At 37.9% G+C, this 16,732-nt stretch overlaps 1 protein-coding gene across 1 annotated transcript in view; it reads left to right on the top strand.

Annotated features, from left to right (window-relative positions):
- The window catches only part of CACNA2D3 (calcium voltage-gated channel auxiliary subunit alpha2delta 3), a 457,522-nt gene that overhangs the window by 321,183 nt on the left and 119,607 nt on the right, over positions 1–16,732 (top strand). Inside the window, exons 14-17 of the mRNA XM_062585399.1 lie at positions 520–537; positions 11,112–11,183; positions 11,999–12,079; positions 16,509–16,583. Of these exons, the coding sequence (XP_062441383.1) occupies positions 520–537; positions 11,112–11,183; positions 11,999–12,079; positions 16,509–16,583 (246 nt within the window). The remainder of the gene's footprint in view (positions 1–519; positions 538–11,111; positions 11,184–11,998; positions 12,080–16,508; positions 16,584–16,732) is intronic.

The raw sequence follows: 16,732 nt of genomic DNA, 5'->3' as shown, positions 1-16,732 counted from the left end.
AAAGTTTGCATGAGCACTGTAACTTCCTCATACCTATGATTTTCTTTTAGTTTCTTGTGTCATAGAGCACAACTTCAGTTTAAAAATCACAGACCTCTCTTAATGTTCATTCTGAATGCAATATGTGTTCACAATGAGTTCATAACAGATGTTTACAAGCCAAAAATAGCTGATTTTAAAACTAAAACTATCTCTATGTTGAATTATATTTGTGTACAGGAAGATGGAAGTACTTCACAGTTCAAGTGTGATACCATATCCGATGAGAAAACAGTCCTTCTCTGAGCACTGTGGTATTTAACAAATTGCATGGTGCTTTTGTGATACCTAGCAGAGAAGCTGTCAAACCAAACTAAGTTAATATAAGGCTTCAGTAAGTTGACTCAGTTGGCAATATAAACTTAGTTTCTCTAGTTTCTTTTTTATATACTTTGTTTTTTAATTATATTTGTGATTTTATTAATTCAACAGCAAACGTAGCTGTATAATGACTGCTTGTTCTATTCTATTGTTTTTCAGCTCCCTCAGGCTCAAAAGGTAAAATATTTTAATCGAATTTCAGTCATTCACAGTAGTCACCAGTCCTTCATGTGTCCATGGTGGTGTGAGCATGGGGCAGTAGTGATCAGTGAAACAGTTCACTGTATTGGAGCTCTGGAGTGGAGCAGCAAGAGAAACAAAGCCGATATCAAAACAGTGCCTCGTGGCTCCCCGAAGGGCTGCTGGTCAAACCCATCAGCGCTTTGAACGTAATGGACGTATTTTGACCTACAACTTGAAAAGAGCAGGAAAGCCATTTCATCAACGATTTGAACATAGTAATAAGAAAAAAGAAATTCTCCCCATTAGTCCATGCAAAACGACTCTGGATCCTTTTGTCTTTATCATGGAGACTGCGGAGTCATGGTACCGCTGATGCTCTTTCACTGATCCCCGCTGTCTCTATCAAAACGCCTTTGAATACATCCAACATTTGATGTCCAATAGGTTGCCGACAGTTTCACATAATATGCTTTTGTCTTTAAACAGCTTCTGCATTGATACGGTATGTTCGCAGAGTCACCATTGCACATCATGGTATCGCAATGATTGCGGCAAACTCCAAGAATTGCTTGATGCTTGTTGCATCATTCTTGTGTGTTTCACAAGTATAATTAAAAATTCCGGAAAACAGAAAATCTAGACGCTTTTGTGGTTTGCAGTGCAAAATATCAGGGTGAAAAATTTAATTGGAGGTACTGGGAAACAGCTATGCCCACTCCTCTGATTTGTTCTTACTGTGCTGCGTAAAGAACCATTAATATGGAAAGTTATGCGTAGCAATTAAATATCACTGTTAATAAAAGTCTTGGACAATGATAAAAGTCCATTTTTAAATGAAAGCTATAGGTTAAGTGCTCTTCAATGAATAACTTTTGTGGAATGGTTAGGGCATCCACAGACCTTAATACTTTAAAATGTTTAATTAATGTATCCCATGCACTCTTTGGTTTAAAAAGTAAGAAACCTGAGCATGAGAGCTTTTATTTTTATGATGCTGTATATTTGAGATTTCCTTGCTCATGGAGCTTGGAAAATCCTGTTTCTAATCTGCAGGTGACATGCTATCCTATGACACTAGACTATGGACTATAGTTTTGTTCTTGTGCTCTGATAGTTGCAGAGTGTACCAAATGCGATGCTATGGTAAGAAAAATTGTTCTTTTTCTGGAAACACATGGCTTAAAGTACTCTTTTCTTGTAGCTTCGTGGATGTGTGGAAGGAATAAAAAACTGGCTAGACTGGCTAGCTTTGTTTTTTTTCATGCTAACTCCCTTGTTTAATAGTTTATGCCAAATGCTTCCTTAACAGTTTGCAGAAGAGGAGACAGGGTGAGGTTACAGTGCGCTGGCGCAGAAGTGTTTAACCCACCAGGCTGTTTAGCAGATTGTGCCATGTGATGTTGCATCATACAATCTGATGTCCATAATGCTGAGCTATTAAACAGCGGTCTGGGATAAATCACTAGTTCTAGGTCAGTGGAAAAGCACACCGTTTAGTTGAAGACCACAAAAGCCATTTTTCAGTGTATTGAGCAAACTAATGCAGATCTAAAGCCACATATTTTGTGTGTGTGTACATATGTCACGCAAATGGGAGTGGGACGGGTGAATAGGAGGGAGAAAGAGGGCAGATAAAAATAGTCTATGAGAACTTTTAATAACTCAGGTAAGACAAGTCTTTTTATAAACATAGTTTCGTTGCTTTATGAAGATTGTAGCCTTTGGTGCAGGATATACTGTTTGTTTTTCCGAACTGACGGGCTTTTCTTGTTCCCTAATGCATTGGTCCTTATGAGGCCACCTTGCATGTGACTGTCAAGGCCTTACGTCTCTAGGAGCTCTCTGCCTCACCCCCACATCCACCTGATTTGGATCTCTGTTTTTTTCCTGGATTCTTTTACAGCTTCTCGGTTTCTGGCAGTGTGCTCATAAAAGCTAAATTTTTGGCTTGAAATCTTTAAAGCTACCCCCCAGTCTCCTTCCTTCTCTTCCACCAGCTAACCCTAAGCAGATGTTTCATATCTGTCTTCTTCTGATCACCTGTCTGAGTGTATTGTGACACGAGTACAGGCCCGGCAGTTCAGCTGAGTGCATCTGGATCTAGGTCAGCCTCCAGCTATCAGGGCTTGCTGCTCAGTATTTGACTGGCCAACAGTTTGCCACGACTCTACATCAAGCAATGAAAATCTGCTTGCTGGTTAACGTGAGTCACCATGTGAAATTTCAGACATACATAGGCTTCCTCAGTGACTGGTCAGGGTTTTTTCCCCATTACATGCTATGCAAGAAAATGCCTAGTATCCAGACATTCTTCCACCAAAGCAGAACATGGCAAACACCTCCAAACCAGCGAATCCCTTACCGTCTGCAGGGTAAAGGGCAGCAACGTAGGGCTGATATATGCCGTTATGAATGACTTAGTCACTAGTGTACATGTTTTGCCATATGGTGTCTGAACTTGTACTGTATTTTTCTTGGAATCTATGTGTCATCTTGCAAATGTTTTCTCTGTAAACATTTCAAACAGGCATGTCTCTAAACATATTCACTTTAATCTCTGAATGATCTGAAAGAAAAATGTGGCATCCCACATTTACCTTTACTATTTTATATCCATTATAAATAGTTGGTCATCTTGATGAAACGTGAGGCATTTTTGTGTGAAACGTTTTGGGTCTTCTCAGCTCAGCTGCAGTCATTAGCTATCCATTCTGAAGACTCTTAGATTTTATTCTGTCTGAGGCAGTTAAATACCAATTAAAACCTCTTGAAAGTGTTATGGTATCTGCTATAAATCGAATTATTGCAAATTCAGAATTGGAATGCAGGTGAAATGAAGTGTGAGGAGTTTGAGTTTGATGTCTGCTGCACCATGGTACGTGTCTTGAAAAGATTTTTGTGGTATTCCCTACACTTAAAATAGAAAACATCTCAAAACCAAAAAATTAAAATCAGTTGCAGATGATAAGGATACTATTTTAATATGGTTATATAGCTTTCAGGAGAAAATATGAAGCTAATGCATCTAAAAGAAAGAGCCACTATCCAGAACAATGGAAGAAATTCATGTGACTTTCATGTTATATATATTGATTTTCTGCACATTTTTAAGTAACCATCCCAAAGGATTGACAAAATAATAATTAAATAAACTGATAACTCAGGTTTCCAGCTTTTTCTATTTGGCTTCCAGAATGACCTCTATCTTTCAAAAATGTTTGAAGAGCAGTTTATATATTCGTAGATAAGCAAAAGCTATTGCTCTTTAATAGCCCCAAAGGGTGTTTTGCTTCTTAGTCGGAAAGCTTTCCTTACTTTCTTGAACTAACGCAGCAGGATTCAAGATCTGTTGTCCTACTCCTGCTGCGATGTTTTGTTCTACTTAGCTTGTGTGGGGAGGTGGAAGTGAGTAAGTTAAGACACACAAATCAGAGGCAGATAGTCGCGTTTAGGAACATAGGCTTTTTTTAATGACTTTCTCATGAACAGAATCATATTTCGTCCATATAGAAATGTTTTGATAATGTTTATTACCCAAAAGTTCCTGACAGCTTGCTTTCTTTCTTTCTGTGTTATCCTTTAACTTCTGTAAGTAGTTCTTTGCTCTCCTTTTATCTCAATGCTATCATCTTTCAGCCATTTGGGAGCATCATTTATCATTCCCCGCATCATTTACCTTCTTATACTTTGAAGTGTTGAATTAACTGTCACTGGGAGTAGAAAACAGAAACTCTGCAAAGGTGCTATTTCACTGAAGTGCATGACTAGTAATTTTAACATTTTAATAAAATTACAGAAGTTGTAAAATTGAATCTAATGAAGTACAAAATAATCAGTAAACATTTGCATTTGAGCCTGATTTACCATTCCTTTATTTCTTTCTGTTTCCTGGTCAGGAGAGACTATTTTATTTTACCCTTATAAAGTCTGTAGAGTGAAATGACTCTTCAAGAAAACTGCATTAAAATTTTCACTTACATATTAATTGCAATCTTAAATTTAGTTTCCAAATTTATCACATGCCCTCATCAACAAGCAAGTTAATTTTTAATATTTTTGGGCCAGTGATCTGCCAACTTTGACTAAGTAAACTTGTTAAAATAAGGACTTTTGTGATGTTTCATTTCTGTGTGAAAAGAAGTTGCGTTTCTTTCGTCATTTCTGCACACGTTCCTGTATTGTCCCAGGTGATAATTTGAATTTAAAACAAAAGAGTAGCTATTCCTTATTCTTGTAGTTTATATGAAGCATGATTAAATAGTCGAACTGCAGGTCTCGGGTGCTTCCAGCCTGCCGCACGGACGCTGCTCGGCACATGCGGCACGGTCGTCACGGGGCGAGGAGGAGCGAGGCTCGAGCAGGGCTGTGCCGGGCGCGGGAGGGACACGGTTATACCCGGAGGTGAAGAAAAACCCAAAGCCCCCGCACGAAGCCCTCCGGAATTGCTGTCCGCTGCGGCTGAAGCTGCAGCAGCGGCGCCGTGGCAAATGCTCCCAGCGCTGCCCCCGGGAGCGTGGCGTTCCCGGGCCCCGCGGGTTCACCCCGCTTTTGGCCCCGAGTGCAGCGCCGTGCTCGCCCCCCTGCCTTTCAGCTCCCTGGGCCGGGCGGCCCGGCGGGCAATACCGGCAGAGCGCCTCTGCAGCCTCCTTCCTCCCCTAGCTCCCTCGAGTCCTGGGTCCTCCCGGGCCGTGGGCCAAGTTTTCGTACGTCGGCGTAACCGCACGGTCCTCTTCAAACGCTCGCTCGCTCCAGTGCTTCTGCTTGGCCCCGTCCGACCTGCTAACTTGTGTTGCTTTTGATCCAGCATGCTGACTCCAATCTTGTCCTCCGTCCTCTAGAAAGAGCAGCCTCTGGAATTTTTCTGTATTTGAACCTGTAGGTAATTTAATTAAACTTTGTGGAAATCAAAGCCCCTTTTGATGGGTGGTGAAAAATCAAATGGGAACACTGTAGATCCATATAGATTACAATTCAAAGGAATACTATGGAGAGATTAGTCTATGAAGAATTTTTGGCACTTGTTGTGGTTATTTGATAGTTTCTGTGAGCCAGAGTTGGATGAAGATGAATCTGACATGACGATAGCCTTTTTTTTTTTTTTTTTTTAATTGAAATATGGTTAGGCACTGCATTTGAATGAAATAAGCTTATTTAACAAATAATTGTTTCTTTGTCATTGCTTTTGATGTTTGGGATTCTGTTAATGCATACATACTGTCCATCTTCAAAATAAAATCAGTTAAATGGCTATATCATTTTATATATGTTTGCAGCAACAGATACTCTGTTCTGCAGAAATTTTCTGCAGTTTTACTGCTCTCCAAAGTAAATGCGAAATAGAAGAATATATTAAAAATACAAAAATTGTAAGAAACATTCCTTATTTTGTTTAGCTAAGTGTTTTGAAAAGCAGGAAATTAAGGAAATGCATACATTCAGGACTCGATTGTATAGCAAGAAGATGCCTTATTCTGCAAGTGTTGAGACTTGCTGATGTCAGACATCAAAGAGAGTAAAAAGTCCTTTTATAAATGTAAGTTAAAATTTAATATAGGTAAGTATTGTTAAATATCAATAAATATTCCTTCTATAAATATATATAAGTAATACAGTACAGTATGCTTATATATACATAGTGCATATATACATAGAATATTACTCTCCACTAAGAAAGTGATTATACCTATAACACCTTTAAAAAAGCCTTGAGCAAGGTATTGTATGTTTTTCCTTTATTTATTTTTATTTTTGTGTCCAGTGTTTTTGTATCCTTCCATTTATTTTGTCATTTGCATTTTCATTTGACTAATAGTGAGTCTATTGCTAACTGAAGCATATGCCAGTGCCTTAAGCATGGCTCTGGAATTCCCGTCTTTTATTTGTGCCAGTTTCCTCCTGTTTCCAGTAATCCAAAACGGAGAAGTTGAAGAAACTGTAGTTGATATCCACTTCTCTGAAACCTGCAAATACATTCTTCAGAAATTATGTAGACATGCTTGACAAGCATGCTTACATGGATACATATAAGTCGAGCAAAATTCTAAGCTAATTAGCACATAGATGTCATCACTGGCTTAAAACTGTTAAACTGTTAATCAGTGATTACTTTATTTTTATATTTTGCCATTATTTCTTAAAAATGGAACAACAATTATTAACTGTCCAGAATTTTCAGAGGCTTAATGAAATTAGATGCCCAACTCCTAGTGAGGTCAGTGAGATTTGGAAACTAAACTTCATGAAGCTCCTTTGAAAATTTCATCCCTAGGAAATGGTGGCATTATTCTGAAAAAAATTATTTGATACTATTTTTGTACAGTTCCACCAATTTTGAATTGGGTTTTACGGTGTTTTTTGTTTCTTGAATCCATTTTTTCTTCTTTGACATTCCTTATTACATCTTGTGCCATGTGAGATGTGCTGAGTCTGAGAAGTGTTTAGGTGCTTTTGAGTTCTGCATCTTACATTACTTAATTTTATAGCAAAAGACACTGTGCAAAATGTTTTGAAAAGCACTTTAAAACACATACCTTTCCTTAATGCACATCTGTTAATAGCATCAAGTATTGGAGACTGCTAATGGAATTTGTGTTTCCTGGAGGATTAGGGGTAAAGCAGTTTCCTTGTCTTTTTCTTGATGTTATGTAACCACTTGAAGAAAATCAAAATGTGGTAACGAATGTACTACTAAATAAGAAAAGGCAGGGTTTTAACATCACCTTGCGTTTGTTGGCTAATACGGTGCCCCAGGCAGAGAATAAGCATAGACTTCTATGAGAGAGATAAAGATTGAAGAAACAGAAAGGAGCTTCATTTGTTAATACTTAGACTCTGATGTGTAAAGAAGTTTGATTAAGTATTGAAAAGTATTGCAAGAGAAGTAAGAAAGGAGAGGAAAGTAAGTATAGGGTTCTCTTTGAGAACAGAACAAAGTTTAAGAACAGTGCTGGAAGGAAAGAAGAGTTATTAGTGCACCTGCATCTTAATTTAGATGAAGTTCCAACCTTTGGGTGAGCCTTGGTCCAAATTAATCCTTATTTGTAAGCAAAACTGATCAGCCAGCAGCATTTTGTTTCAGCAGAGACCATGTACATAATGAAAGATATTGTGTGAATATGTTTTTGCCAAAGCTAATTCTGTTGCCTGAGAACCTCCTCCTGGACAGGTGGGGGTTAGTAAAGATGAACCAAGCAAGTTTTGCATGTGTCTTTAGACACTGTTAAGTTACCACACAGTTTACGAGGAATTACTGTGCCACATAAAGCATACTTTGACAAAAATGGTCGATAGTTGTTAGAGCTAAGAGACTGGAACAGCAAAATCGGATAAGGCAGAGCTTGCTTAGAGACTGAGATTAAATTCATGCAGCTTCAGGTTTCTGTCATTCCCAAGGATGCTCCACTGTATGCAACTAGTAACCACCCATCTGGTGACATTATTGCATTACATTAGGATGAATATCATTCTACTTCTTTGCTAATAGCACCCCCCCCCCAAATTTTTATGTGTTAACTATTTTTTTTTTTATCTATTACCTGCTTAGAAGCATGGATATCGTGATTATGGAGAGAAGAAGAAAAAGAGTTCAAGGTGTTTCCCATATGAAATGTTTGATTGCGATATTTCCTTTCCTAGATGCCTGCATAGGTATTTTCAGAGCCTATGACCATGTGATGTCCAGTTGATGAATCTGGGAATGATAAAGATTGTCTATAATTTCTTTTGTTAAAAAAAAATCAATATTTGAGTAACCAAAGTATCTATTACTGATTGCAGAATACTATGAATATTAAAAATAAGTACAGCCATTCAGAGACTTCATGATTCTATATTGATTGTGTTAATCTGAGTTTGTGATATTTAACATTTTTCATTAAACATTAACTTCTAATTATGCTAGTTCTGTAGATGTCAGTGATGTGTGCTAGTTCTGAATACAACAAATATAAGTTGAAGTTTTTTCAATGATTAGATAGTGTATTTTCTGGGTTTTTTTCTTTCCTCAGAATCTGCTAAGTTTTTTTGAACTGCTTGTGCTATCACAGAGTTCTGTTATATGTAGAATTTGTCAGACTTTACAAGCAACAATGCAAAATTCCTAGTTCATGGCTTCCTTTGCAGTTTATTCACAACTCTGGTGTTTATCATTTCAATAGAAATACCCAGTGGCTGCCATTCTACTCTTTCAAAGTATTTCTTCTAAGATGTCATTGCCCAGGGAATTAACCTCTCCTCCTCCCAATAAAGATCATTCCTCACAGTCTTAACGATTTTTATGACGCAAATAAAACTGCGGCTTGGGTGGGTAACTCAGTGAAACATCCCAAATCTGAGTCCTCTATCAGCCAGTTGTTTGCTGACTGCACTTGCAGAAGTAGCCAACAATCTGTTCAGCTACCAGACAAACAGCAGGTTGAACTGTAAGCTCACGTTTCTATAAAAATGAATACAGCAGCCAACCCTCGGTGTTACTTGTAGATATCGTAGTTTACAGGGTAATCGTTCTCTGCATGCCTCTGTAGTTGATTTTGAGAGTTAATGATTTGTTTTCTCAGAGTTTCCCAGCAACTCTAGACTGCCCTTTCTCCTTAAAAAAAAAAAAAATAAATAAAGCACCCTAAGATTTTACTAACAGTTATTTGGCTGGCATCCTATCCCATAAATTGTTTCCAGACATCTCTTAAGACAGCACTGGTTATAAAACAGTATCATACTGATACTTGACAATTGCGTAATGTCAGAGATGAACAACCCTGGGCAATCATATGCAAGCTCTGAACGCTCCAAGTTGTCACCCCATAATCAGCAAAATGCTTTTTCACTTCTTGAGGTACATGTATCTGGGACTATTGACTGTTGTGCCATAGAAGGCTTCTCTCCATACAAATCATGTCAGCGTGCTTGGCTGTACTACTCTGGCCAAGAAGAGTAAGCTTTTAATCTAGTTCAGCCACAGTTGACCTTAGCTACAAGCCCTAGATACCCAGTGTTTTTGTTTTGTTTTTTTAAACTCATTATTGCTTAATAGATGAAGGATCGTATCTGTTCTTTTTAAAAATAACAAAAAAAGCAAACGATCACAGGCTGGTTCCACCTCATGCCTTTATCAGTTCCTTATCAGATATAAACTTTCTTGATGCTAAAACCCATATGTCTTCCTATCTGATGTTTGCAAATGTTCCTCCTCACCCTGGGATAAGGCCATTTTTCATGAAACATGCTTGTTTGGGAAATTGAAACACTCCTGAAACAGAATGGGAGCTGCAAGACATGTAATGTTCTAGATTTTATTTGATTTGTTAATGTGAATTGCACTTCATAAAATGTCCTGATCATAATATGTGACTCTTGTGTCCTGAGAATTTGGGGAGGTGATGGTTGTTGCTTAATTAAAAACAAAAGCACTGTTATCAAAAGTCAAAATTCCAGTGAGTCTCCAAAAATGTATTAGAAGTAGTGCCTGAATATAGAAAATGTGATGGAGGGGTCATAAAAGATTGTCACAGTTGCAATTGGGCATGAAACTCACCTAGAAAATTCTTCAGGATGATCAGCCTCTTGCTTCTTCCTTGTGGCTAAACCAAGATGTAACTTAGACCTTATTAATGCTTAGAAATCTGTAGTCGCCATTATAGCTGGGTACTTCATGCTTTCAGCAGTTGCATAAACCTCTTCATCTTTAAATGTCTTCCAAAATTATAGGGGAAAAAGACATTTAACAGTAACTCTCAAATTCCAGCTTGAGTTATCTTTCATACGTAGAAGATGAAGAGCCCCTGGCACACAGGGCAGTTCTTGTCTTTCCTCGAGCACCGCAGCTGGTCCACCCTGCTAGCATTTGCCTCGGGGCAGAGATGTAGTCTGGCCAGAGGGTGTGAAGAGCAAAGAGACAATTGTCTGAGCAATGTCACTCTCCTGTGGTCAATGATAAAGCAGTCTACATGTTTCTCTTGGAATCAAGGTCAGGAAATCTGTTTTCTCCCTAAATTGAAGAAATATGTTAAAAACTGATGTGCAGAATCAGCTAATGCTTTGTGCCACCACCTAGTCCAGCAAACTGAAACCGGATGGAGCGAAGATGCTCCTGGGATCCTAACTGGCTGTCATCCTTTCTGCCGCAGCATTAGCTGATGAGATCTCAGTCTGGACCAGAAACAAAGTGCATGCACTCATGACCTCTTGTTTCTTGCTGGGAGAAAACAGCTTGAGGCAATCTTGGCAGAACTAACACTGGGAAAGATGTAGACCGGAGCTCCAGCTGCTTTGCTACTGCACATGCTGCTTCCACAACCCACATTTCAGCTCCTTGGTGTCTCATGGGAGACTGCAATAGAAATGAAGACGAGGCATCTTTCCTGCCCGTGCGGATGTTGGGGTGGGCAGAGCTGAGATATAGTTGAGATGGGACTGGCTGGACCGGGTTGGACTGACTACAATTCTAAGTACATAAGCATCATTTAAATAAGTTGCCTTATCTCATTTAAAAGAAAAAAAGGTAGTTGAAAAATGTAATCACATCTGTAATTGTGCCTTAGTTCTTAGAGATAATATTTCTTTTTCAAATATAGCTTGCTGATGATCAGGGATTGGTGTTGATGACAACTGTTGCCATGCCAGTATTTAGTAAGCAAAATGAGACTGTAAGTACTCACACTATTTTTGTTACGCGATAACGGGGTGACTGAAGTGAAGTCACTTTCAGGGGCCTAATAAGGTTTCAGCCTACCCTAAAGCTTTTGCTCCTTTCTTGTTCTTATTTTGTTTGCAGCTAGTATCCCCTTTGTTAGCATAAAAATGTGGATGACAAATAAGCCTGAATAACTATACTATAACTAACAAAATGAGAAAACCCTATCTCTAAGAGACAAGTACCAGGTGATGCTAGGCCTTAGTGTATTCTTTCTTCTATATTACCTTTTTTTAGGCAAATAATCTACATCCATTTTCTCCCCCTCATAACATTCTGCTATGCTTCTATTTCATAGACCCAGAATTAAATTAGTCATAAGTGTATATTATACATATATCTGTTTACCTTTCATAATTTAACAGGTTATTAAATAAAATTACATCTACTATTCCCTTTTTGCTTTATCTTTCTGTCTTGTGTACCAAATGGCAGGGGAAATTGGGAAATGGGAGGATAATTTATTTTGATGAGTAGGTTTTTGTAAAGTAGGACTTCTGTTACTCAAATATATAAAGAATAGGGAATGAAGCTCTCTGTTGAGGGACTTCCATGGAAAGTTTGCATGCCCTTTTGGTTTGAATTGCAGATTAAGGAAAAAGAAGCCATGTTATTGATTAAATGACTATTTGATCAGATGAGCTGTACCAGCCTCTGTTTCCCACACCTTTTTAATAGTTTGTCTATATTTAATAGTTTGGCTAACGCAAGACCATTGATTATTATTTCAGCAGTGGTTCTGAGTGCATGTTTTTTTGTTCTTTTCAGAGATCAAAAGGTATTCTTCTGGGAGTAGTCGGCACAGATGTCCCAGTTAAAGAACTTTTAAAAACTATTCCAAAATATAAGGTAATTCACAAATGATGATTATATTCCTTTATATTCAATATAATATCTTACATTAATTTAGGATATTTATTTACATATGTACATTTATTAGAATAATGGAACCTAGAGGGCAAAGTCTGTGTTTGTACTGATATAGCTCCATTATTTCATTCATTCTCTTTGGGAATCTTAGCTCTGTAGTCTCTCATGGCTAAATGTCGTTGGTTCTGAGATCAAGCCCAAGTTTCCAATACCCAAATTAATGACTGACTTGATCTTCTGTTTTTTTCAGATTTCACAGTGTGTTCTATGAGGTATTATACATGAAGTATTATCTTAAATAAGATCAGTGTAGCTATTCAACAGAATACCATACAAATATCTGTCCTTGAAACCATACAAAGATCTGTCCTAACCATGACCTGAGGACTTCTGCTTGTGTGTAGCACTTCCTTCTCCAATTTCACATCTCAAAGTTGGTTCCTTGGATTAAAGCGAGGGGGAACTTGAACAAGTTCTTGAGCAGCCAGAGTACCACTTTCATCTCTGTTGCCCAATATATGCTAGATTTTTTCCCCCTCCTTTGTTTTCCCAAGTCAGAGACAACTATACTGTAAAATATGTCTATGAGAAAGATTTGCAAAATTTGTCACACTTGATCTATTGGGAAACATTTGTAACTCAGTAAATCTCAGGCAAATGCAAGGATATAATTATTCTCCATTTAAATACAATAGGGTACATTAGTATTTTACTAGTTCTCTATCTTTAAAATGCTTTATTCTAGTCCCATTTCAGTCAAAAATGAAAATTAAAGGAGTGATTTCCAGTTAATTTCTAGTGGAATTTATTTTTTTTTTGCAAGACGAATGAGCAAATAATGAGATACTGTAGGCAGCTTTTACTAAGGAGGCCAACCATTGGACTAGCTGCATTTTGATACATACCTGTACTGATAAGTTCATGTGTCACGCTTGCCTGTTAATTGGCTGTCATGCTCTTATTTACTGATTTCTAAGAGGGTGGAGGAGTGAGCTGGCTTGTGAGTATCTTTGAATATTCTTTGATACTATTGTAGCTAATTCTAATTAGGAAGAAAAATCCTCCTATCTGTTTTAATTATAATTTGATTGCATTAGCATTTACCACATAATTTTGCAGATCAATATGCAATAACTGGAAGGTTTAAATTAAATGAGAATTTGATGAAAATTTGTGTATAAAATGCTGTCACCAGTACTGATAAAGTGTATTGCAATAATTCCCTGGGACTTGGATCCCACTGGGCTAGATGCTGCACAAACACAGAGCAGAAAGGCTGTGCCAGCTGCAGAAAAGGTGACAGTCCAAGGCATGAGGCAGCAGATGAATGTACGCTGATACCAGAATATAGTGAACTCTGAGACATTGCTGGGCAGGATAGATAAAGAGAAATAGTCTCGATGCAATAACCATCAAAGCGGCTGGTTTTGGACATTGTGAGTTGCGAGAATTTCGAAGGAAGGCGAGGCAGTACCCTTCCTAGATGTTTGTGGAGAGTGCTTGTTTGAAACCAAGGCAGTGGGAGGCTGGCTGGGCTGACGGTAGTGAGGGACATGTCAAGCAGGGTGTGATGGGATCTGAAGGTCTCTGAAAAGAAAGACAATTAAATAGTGCTTTTGGGTGTGCAGAAATGCACAACCAGTACAAGGTGGCAGAGAAAAGGGTTAGCGGTGCAGAATTTCGGTCTAGAGAAACAGTCGTTGGAACAGCACTCTTGAGGAGCTGCAAGCTGAGTTTCATTTGTAACGAGATGGAAGGATGATGTAGTAACTGAAGATAGGCTCAGTGAAAGCCTGGCTGTGCGTGGCTGAGTAGAAAAGGCCAAATCATAGAGATATTTTTCGGAAGGTATCTGTAAGGTCTGGACATAATCTGAATACAAGAGCCTGGGAAGAGTGCGGGGCCTGAACGATAGGTATCACAGCAGTTATTTAGAGTGGTTCAGAAATGATAGGCAGGAAAGTTAAAAATTCTGATTTTGTCCTATGGTGTAATTGTATTTTAAAGACTTGGTTTGATTCGGTGCAAGTAATATATGATCATCTTCCTGAATATGAAACTTTTTATTTGAAGGTACATTTTATGCTACAGAATGTAATACAAGAGAAGGTTATTGCAAGAAGCATCAATATGCAATACAGTTAGGTTAGCAAAATCACCGGGGTTATAACTTCCAGTCTCACATACTATAAACGTTTCTGAACAGTAAAAATACCGTGCAATTGCAAGAGCATAATCACCCCCTGGGACCCATTTCTGTAGAGGCAGCATGTGAAATAAAATTCACACAAGGATATAAAATGATTATTTGGAAATAGAATTCTGCTGACTTGGAATTCTCTAAGCGTGGATGAGATGGGTTTTGTGCAGAGGGAGATGAATAATAACAATGAGCTATTTTCAGCAGTCATTATCCAGACTAAACTTCCCCAGATGTCAGTGGGAGTTTGTCCTGAATAAGGTAGGGTTGGATATAGTAATATTTGGTTTTCAAATGGCATTTTACAGTCCTCACGGAAAGTTTTTCCCTTTCTGAATCAGTCCATCATTTGGAAGAGAGTTCAAGAGGCAATACTGCTGTAAGCAGTAATCTCTCTCAAATCAAAACATTTTGGGTACAGACAGCATACTGTCCCAAGTACAATGAGTGAAAGCACAATAAAATGCTATGCTTGGAGTATGGGTACACTTCAAAAAGTCAAATATTTTTTCCTAAGAAGTCCACCACCCACGTTTGTTCCCTTACCTGGCTTCCGCTGTTTGGACGTCGTTCTGCAGTTATCAACAGCAATGCTTGTGGTCTAATGTTTGGCAACAACCGCTTCATGGTCATAATCTAATAGGTAAAATATGTCCACTGTTAGGATTTTTGTTCTCCTTCCTTTACAAAGAGGTGCCAAGAAGATATCACCTTCTATTATTTTCATTAAAGTTTATTGCTTTAGGAAAACTGCTCATTTATGAAACAATCTTCTATGTGGCAGCTATAGTTGATCATAGGAAAGATCACAGGAAAGAGGTGATATAAATCTCGCTTGATTGTTTTCTCCATGACCTTGCTATAATATCACATTGTATTTTATATTTCTAGAACATTACAGGTACTAATAGACTTGGTGTCCTACTTATGTTTTAGAAATTATTCTGTCTGTTTAAGCTTGCTCATGTTGCTTTATGCCAGACCCAAGCATTAAAAATGTACTGAAATTCTGTCTGTCTTTGATAAAAATTTAATCATTTGCTTAAACTTAAACCATTTAGTTAAGCACATTGTTGAATAACAACAATTTGCTCAATCAGATACTTAGGAAGGAAAATTTATTTTTATAAAAGTTAGTTTGTTATTACCAAAAAAATGTGAAATAAATAGCAAAGTAAGGTGCTTTTATTTTTTTTTTGAATACCTCAGTGTGTCAAGATGCTCAAATAAAGATATAGCTAGTAGAACAGAATCACATTCGCAGTTTTGCACATACGGAATATTATGCTGCTTCCAAAGTGAAAGAATTGAGTGAAGAGTGTCGTGAGGTATATAAATCCCCTCTTTGCGTGGCAGGAGTCGGACGGGTACTGAAGCTGTAGAAAGATTCTATGTTAGCAGCAAGTTGGGGGCAGTTTGAGTGACCACGGGGTGACTGGAAGGTGTTTTTAATGTGGCTGGTAGGTGCACTCCGCTGTGTAGCAGGCATATTGTCAAAATAGTGGAGGTGGTATTTAAAAAAGTACAGTGCTAAATTTGGTTACGTATCCCGTTAGGCCTCATAAAGCATTTCATTGCTCTCGGATGATCTCCCATAGTTCTGCTTGCTACAAACCTGGGAATTGCTTGAGTTTCTTTATTGCCTTGTTCTGCGTACTCAAATAAACTTGAATTAACAGAGAGGTAAAATATCTTAAAGACTGGTAGATGCAAATACGAGAGGTGACAGGCCACTGCTTGCTCAGCGTAACTGTGCACTCAGTAGCACGGACTTAAACGATTCTTTTACAACATCACTTGCACAAGTGACATAAGCTGAACGTAGCCACTCCTGGGAATATGTGAATTTACTAAACGCCAGTATCCCTTTGCTTTGGCGCATATCGTATGACACATGCTGTGGTGTCTTACATGTATGAGTATATCTAATTCACTCTAAAGTATGTAGAAATAAGTGCCCTAGATAGCAAAGTGGGTGTGACATTTTAAAATTGGGCTATATACTGAATTCATCGCAATGACAGGTTCTCATTTACACAAAATGCCAAGGATCAGTGCTCTGCACACATTGTAATGAAATACTGTGTTGATAAGGGTTATGAATGCCAGCTTTAAGCAACAGATGACTAAATGTTTGGCTGGGATTTTTGTTTCAGAAATCACTGGAGACCATGCTAATTAGTATTTCTGTCTCATTTACTCTTACAGTTAGGTATTCATGGATATGCTTTTGCAATTACAAACAATGGATATATTTTGACTCATCCAGAACTTAGGCCTTTGGTAAGAATACTGTTTATTAATCTATTTTATCTAGCTCTATATGTTGTATTTGTTTTTCTTTTGCTGTGAAAAATGTAATGTTTGTTAAGAAATGTAAATTCAACAGAGCAGTGTTTTTTTCAGGAACAACTCTTTGAACATATTACTGA

The sequence above is a fragment of the Rhea pennata genome, chromosome 12 (assembly GCF_028389875.1).
Source record: "Rhea pennata isolate bPtePen1 chromosome 12, bPtePen1.pri, whole genome shotgun sequence".
In the NCBI taxonomy this organism is placed as follows: Eukaryota; Metazoa; Chordata; class Aves; order Rheiformes; family Rheidae; genus Rhea; species Rhea pennata.
Note: the sequence above shows the minus strand (reverse complement) of the source record. Positions and strands in the feature narration are given on the sequence as shown.